Source organism: Sinocyclocheilus anshuiensis, unplaced genomic scaffold, assembly GCF_001515605.1.
Source record: "Sinocyclocheilus anshuiensis isolate Anshui unplaced genomic scaffold, SAMN03320099.WGS_v1.1 scaffold595, whole genome shotgun sequence".
Lineage (NCBI taxonomy): Eukaryota > Metazoa > Chordata > Actinopteri > Cypriniformes > Cyprinidae > Sinocyclocheilus > Sinocyclocheilus anshuiensis.
Genome location: NW_015551037.1, coordinates 521,462 through 528,595, shown reverse-complemented (window position 1 = coordinate 528,595; position 7,134 = coordinate 521,462). Strand labels below are relative to the sequence as shown.

Here is a 7,134-nt window from a genome sequence, read left to right as displayed (position 1 = left end):
TATTTTTTTTTTTTTATAGGTTACTCCATATTTTTCATACTTACTATAGGTTGCACACTAGCAATTGGCCTGCTTTATGGTAATGAACATGTAAAGGTTAAATGCAGGCCTCCTGTATGACTTCTATTTTGATTATTTTGAGAATGACGGTGCTGTACAGTAGTCAACATTTGAAGTGGATCGAAAAAGTTCATCAAAGTTGTCCTAAGACAAGAACGCATTTAGGACAACTTTGATGAAAGGTTTGGATCCACTTCAAATGTTGACTAGTGTATAGTGTATTATAGGTGTATATGTGAGCCGTCTCGTGATATTTCTCTATGAGTCTGTCGTGTTTGTGTTGCAGTGGACGCTGGTGTGTGACGGCGAGTGGAAGGTTCACATCGCTAAGTTCTCTCTGCTGGTGGGCTCTATCTTCGGCTACCTGCTGATGGGAGCGATGGCAGACTGGTACGTCAGAGACACACTCACGTGTCTGAGATGTTGCGCTGGTTCTCTGACAGTGTTTTGTGTCTCAGGTTGGGCCGGATCCCCGTGCTGCTGGTGTCTGTGCTGTCTGTGCTGGTGTTCGGTTTGGCCGTGGCCTTCTCTGTGGATATGGCTATGTTCAGCACGCTGCGCTTCTTCGAAGGCTTCTGTCTGGCGGCGATCAGACTCTCGCTTTACGTCCTGAGTGAGTCTGACTCTCTTTCCTCCTCTGTTTTCTTTGAGGTTGTAATGATTGTTGCAGCCTCTTGATTTTATAAAACGTCTGACTGAGTCCGTCCTGTGATCACATTTCACAGAAAGATGTTTAAACATAGTTTGATTTGACTTACAAACTTTTTCATCCAGTTCAAGTAAACTTGTACAGGTCAGATTTCCCCTGCAAATCAACAAAATCAAAAGAAAGACACATGCAGGAAATTATATGTTGCATTAAGAAAACTAAGCATATTTTTAGGAACACCGATATTTTAACATTTTTCCCTGATAATTTTTTCTGAAACTTTCGTTTTAATCTTATTACTGCTGAATATATACATGTATATAGTTTCCCATCAAGGCAGTATTTGTTATACTATATTTCAATTTTAATAAAAATACTACATAAAATAAAATGCTATTTTTACCATATTTGTGTCTTCATAAAAATAATAAAAAATTGAATATATATACAGTAGTTTTCCATCAAGCCAGTATTTGTTATAATGCCTATATTTCAATTTGTAAATATATTTATAATAAACATTAAATATATATAATAATATATTTATTTATTTTAATAAAAAATATTTAACACTACACTTAATTCAGTGGCAATAACCATAAAGATGTGTGTGTCTGTGTGTGTCTCTGTGTGTGTGAGTGTCTGTGTGTGTGTCTGTGTGTGTGTGTGTGTGTGTGAGTGAGTGAGTGAGTGAGTGAGTGAGTGAGTGAGTGAGTGAGTGAGTGAGTGAGTGAGTGAGTGAGTGAGTGAGTGAGTGAGTGAGTGAGTGAGTGAGTGAGTGAGTGAGTGAGTGAGTGAGTGAGTGAGTGAGTGAGTGAGTGAGTGAGTGAGTGAGTGAGTGAGTGAGTGAGTGAGTGAGTGAGTGAGTGAGTGAGTGAGTGAGTGAGTGAGTGAGTGAGTGAGTGAGTGAGTGAGTGAGTGAGTGAGTGAGTGAGTGAGTGAGTGAGTGAGTGAGTGAGTGAGTGAGTGAGTGAGTGAGTGAGTGAGTGAGTGAGTGAGTGAGTGAGTGAGTGAGTGAGTGAGTGAGTGAGTGAGTGAGTGAGTGAGTGAGTGAGTGAGTGAGTGAGTGAGTGAGTGAGTGAGTGAGTGAGTGAGTGAGTGTGTGTGTGTGTGTGAGTGTCTGTGTGTGTGTCTGTGTGTGTGAGAGAGTGTGTGTGTGTGTGTGTCTGTGAGTGTGTGTGTGCGTGTGTGTGTTTAATGACCAGAACACCTCCGAGTTCATTAAATTGCTCTAATGGACCCGCTTTCTGCTTCGCTCAGACTCAGATGACATTTGAAGTCTGATGCTTTACAGCACAGTTTCCTCAAAAGCTTTTGGGTTACTGGACATCATCATGATTGACAGTGAGTGAAAAACAGCCATAACATTAACAAGAGCTTCACTTTCATAATAGAATAAAATACGGTCTTTTTTTTTTTACTGGTGTTTGCCAAATCAATCATCACCATTTTCACCTGCTGGACCATAAAATGCTTTCTGAAAAATGTAGTATTTCTAAATGCATCTTCACTCTAACAATATAGGTTTTGTTTCAGAAAGCTGTTGTGTTTAATACAAAGAATAATCAGCATCTCTTCTTGGTTTAATATCCGCTCATGATATGACAAATTGATCCACTGGGATTCATTTGGAGCAGTTACTCACACATGAATAGAGTTGTAGGATTGTGTTATGCTGCGGTCTGAACTCCATCCATTTCATTCACTGTGTGTGATTGTCAGTGTCTGAGGAGAGGAGGAATAAGGAGAGAGACACTTACTAACTAAATGATTTCTGCTCACGAAGGCTGCATTTATTTGAGCAAAAATACAGTAAAATTATTAAATATTTTTACTATTTAAAACAGCTGTTTTCTATGTGAATATATAATAAAACGTAATTTAATTCTGTGATCAAAGCTGTATTTTCAGCATCATTACTCCAGTCTTCAGTGTCACATTATCTTCAGAACTCCAGTCCACTAGGTGGCGCGTGTACAACTGAAAAACAAAACAAAGAACCATAAAATCATCTTTGTGTGCAGTATTAGCTCAAAAAGAGTGTGTATACACCATAAACTGTGCAACATCCCAGTGCTTTTAGCTTACTACTGTTTGTATGCATGTAGTAATATAATATACTTCTTTTCTGTTTTAATTTTTCTGGATTCTGTTTTAATGATTAACTTTTAAGAATCAAAAAACTAATGAATTGAAATCAGGAAACCTATACAACAGCTGTTTTCTACAGGCTTAACAACAATTAATCTTTTTAATTTTATTTTTTTCCAAATTCCATTTTATTTTTCCCAAATATTGTTTTTCATTTTTTTTTCTGATTTTTAAAAAATGGTTAAATTAAATTTGAGCAATCAAAAACATGTCTAATTAACGTTTTAAATGAACTAACTTTTACAATTTAACAACAATTACTTTTTAGGGCCCTATGAAATCAGTTATATTTTTCCCAAAATCTGTGTTTTTCGTTATAATATTTCCAGAATTTTGTTTTAATGGTTAAATTAAATGTTAGTAATAAAAAAACATGTCTATTTAATTAAAATTGGGAAATGTATACAATTTAACAACAGATTATTAAATAAATTAAAATAAATTAAATAAATTATTTTTTAATTTAAATGTATTTTTTCCCCAATTTTTGTTTATTTAAAAAAAAAAATTCTGGATTCTGTTTTTTAATGGTTAAATCAAATTTTAGTAAAAACCTAACTAATTGAAATCAGGTACAATTTAACAAAAGTTTATTCAATTACATTTTTAGGGCCCTATGAGAACTATATTTGTTTTGTAATTTTTTTTAGACTTTTGTTTCAATGGTTAAATTAACTTGTATTAATAACAATAATAATAAAAAAAAAATTATTATTATTTTTTAACAGTTTATTAAGTTGCAATTACAATTTTAGGGTCCTATGAAATCGATTTTATTTTTTCAGTGTTTTTCATAATAATTTTTTACTTTTGTTTTAATGTTTAAATTAAATTTGAGTAATTATGTCTAATTTGATTAAAAACAGTGTTTAATTATTTGAAACCAGGAACCTTGTATATACTTTAACAACAGTTTATTAAAAGTTAACAAAATAAACAACAGTTACAATTTTAGAGCCCTAAAATTCCCCAAATTCTGTGTTTTTTATTGTTTCTGGATTCCATTTGAATGGATTAATTATGCTGTAATAATGAGAGAGCATGTCTAATCGTGGCGATGACGTAGTGTTGGTGATGTTTGTTGGGGTGTGACTGAGCGCTGCTCTCTCGTCTCGCAGGGATCGAGCTGTGTTTGCCCGCGTGGCGTTTCTCCATGACTATGATCGCCAGTCTGATCATTGTGAGCGGTCAGCTGCTGATGCCCGGTCTGGCGGCACTGTGCCGTGATTGGCAGATCCTGCAGAGCGTCATCATCGCACCGTTTGTGCTCATGCTGCCGTACGTCTGGTAAGATGCAATCAAACACATTAAAGCAATACTGATGCATGAGACACAAGCACTAGTGCAAATTAATGCACAGTTGAAATGCATGAGAAGAAAATCCTGTTGACTAACTCAAATGAATTTTAGCAGGTTGGTGGCCTATTAAATCTTTTAGTAGCAAGTAAACCACTTCGTTTTCTGTTTGTTAAATAATTAGTACTTTTGCACGGACAGCTATTTTGACCATATGTGACCCTGGAGCACAAAACCAGTCATAAGGGTCAATTTTATGAAATTGAGATTTATGCAGCATCTGAAAGCTAGCTTTCCATTGATGTATGGTTTGTTATGATCGGACAATATTTGGCTGAGATACAACTATCTGAAAATCTGGAATCTGAGGGTGCAAAAAAAATCTAAATATTGAGAAAATCATCTTTAAAGTTGTCCAAATGAAGTTCTTAGCAATGCATATTACTAATCAAAAATTAAGTTTAGATATATTTACGGTAGGAAATTTACAAAATATCTTCATGGAACATGATCTTTACTTAATATCCTAATGATTTTTGGCATAAAAGAAAAATCAATAATTTTGACCCATACAATGTATTGTTGGCTATTGCTACAAATATCCCCCAGCGACTTAAGACTGCTTTTATGCTCCAGGGTCACACATAATTCCTTTATTTGAGCATTTTCTTTTTGACACTGGTTCATTGTTTTAGTCTATAATCTATTTCACATTTAATCATCCTGAAACAACACATAAAAACAAGCAAAACCATTAATTTTTTGAATGAATTAACTTTTACAATTATACAACAATGACCTTTTAGGGCCCTATGATATTTTCCCCAAACATCTGTGTATTTTTGTGGTTTTCCAGCACAAATATCGCAACGTCCTTAAATCAAGATGCATTTACTGAAAAAGTCAAATGACTTAATGATATAAAGTCTTGTTTCCTGAAAAATGTATCAAACTTAAGCGAGTTTATCCTTAAAAACAAGACAAAATGTCTGTCAGTGCAGTAAGAAAAACTGAATTCAAAGGGGAAAAAAGATTAGTGTTTGACCGATATTTTTCCTCATTTTAATTATAAACTCCCTAAGTTTTGATCATTTTTGGATTCCCAAAATAAAAAATAAAAAATTAATAATTTTCCCAAATTTTTTTATATTCTGTTTTAATGTTTCTCAATTCCTTTTTTAAATTTAATTGATTGTTTTAATTGGTTTTAATTGATTTAAGTGATGCCATTTTAACGGTTAAACTCTGACTGAATTCCGTGTTTTTTGTTGTAATTTCTTTCTCAGTTTTTGTTTAAATGTATAAAATTCAATTTTAGTAATCAAAAAACATGTTTAATTGATTGAAATCAGGAAACCGATACAATTTAACAACAGTTTATTCAAAGTTTAACAACAATTACAATTTTAGGGCCTTTTGAAATTTGTTTTTATTTCTCCTAAATTCCATGTTTTTTTTTTGTTTTGTTTTCATTTTTTCCCGAATTTTGTAATGAATTTTTATTAATCAAAAGCATCTCTGGTTATTTGAAATCATGAAACTTATACAATTCTTTTTTCTTTTTTTTCTTAAATTCTGTGTTTTTGGTTTTAATAATAATTCTGCTTTTGTTTTGCTCATTGAACCAGATGTACATTTTTACATTTATTTGTTGTATTATACGTAAGTGTTATATAATCAACTCTTTTGTGTAAAAAAAAATAAAAATAAAAAAAAGCATGTCTAATTGAACATAAAACACAGAAATTCACAGGGTATTATTGTAAAAAATGAAATAAATGGCTAAAGTTTTAAGTGCCTTTTTTCCTGAAAACTTAAGTCATTTTCCTTCTCAAGTAAATGTATCTCAATTTAAGAATTTTGAGACGCTTGTACTGGAAAAAAACTTTTTTTGGGCAGTTTGTGGCCAGAATGCTCAGTTTAAGCGTCCCGCTCTCGTGTTTCTCCGCTCAGGATGTTTCCGGAGTCTCTGCGCTGGTTGTTGGTCACTCAACATTACCAAAGAGCCAAGCAACAGATGTACCGCATCGCCCATAGCAACAGCGTCGACACGGCAACCGACGCCAGCAGCATCCTCTCAGGTGAGCAGAGCTGCTGCTGTGAGTGTGCTTTACCTTCTGCGTGAGGATGATGAGGATGATGATGATGCTTTTGCAGAGCTGGAGACTGAACTGCAGCAGAAGCCGAAGACGTACTGCGTGACGCAGCTGAGTGGCACCAGAAACCTGTGGAAGAACACCGTCGTCCTGTGTGTCAACTCGTGAGTGCTGCTTCACGACCTCTTAAAACACTCCACATAGAGATTAGATTAGATTTCATCAGTACTTTCAGATTCATAATCAAAAACTCTAAACTTAAATGACTCTTTTTTTTCTCTAAACTTGTTGCAATGCATTCTGGGATTGATTCTTGAGCGTTACATGCGGCGTTTGTTCACATTTTTGGGAAATAATTTGTCATCTAGATCAGGGGTTTCCCATCTTAGACCCTCAAATATAATCTTCATGCAAAGATCCCTATCCGAACATTTAAAAGGCATCTATATAGTTTCTTCTATGAAGAACCAATTTATACTGTGAAAAAAATACTACTACAGATGGTCTCAAATATTATTGTTTCTGTAAAGGTACATTATTGTATTTTTTCTTCTCATAGTACAGTACTGTTAGATGTATTATTTGTTTACTTATTTATTTTAAGCTGATTTTTATTTAATTAATTATTTTTAATCAAATGTATACATTTATTTTTAATGTAATTTATATTTATTTTAATAAAATTTTATGTAAAAAAATTAGATTAAAATAAAAACGTAGATTTAAAAAAAGAAATAAATACATAAAAACTTAATTTAAAATAAATATTAAAATATAAATACATTAAAATAGATTAAAATACATAAAATTAGAGTAAAACAAATAAATACAGAAATAAAAGAAATTGAGACATAAAATTAGAAAAAAATAAATACATAATAA

General features: G+C 33.1%; 1 protein-coding gene across 1 annotated transcript in view; it reads left to right on the top strand.

The window, feature by feature from the left end:
* Positions 1 to 7,134, top strand: part of LOC107661357 (solute carrier family 22 member 23) — a 24,766-nt gene that overhangs the window by 10,729 nt on the left and 6,903 nt on the right. Inside the window, exons 2-6 of the mRNA XM_016450882.1 lie at positions 347 to 450; positions 519 to 673; positions 3,979 to 4,147; positions 6,110 to 6,237; positions 6,314 to 6,416. Of these exons, the coding sequence (XP_016306368.1) occupies positions 431 to 450; positions 519 to 673; positions 3,979 to 4,147; positions 6,110 to 6,237; positions 6,314 to 6,416 (575 nt within the window). The 5' untranslated portion in view covers positions 347 to 430. The remainder of the gene's footprint in view (positions 1 to 346; positions 451 to 518; positions 674 to 3,978; positions 4,148 to 6,109; positions 6,238 to 6,313; positions 6,417 to 7,134) is intronic.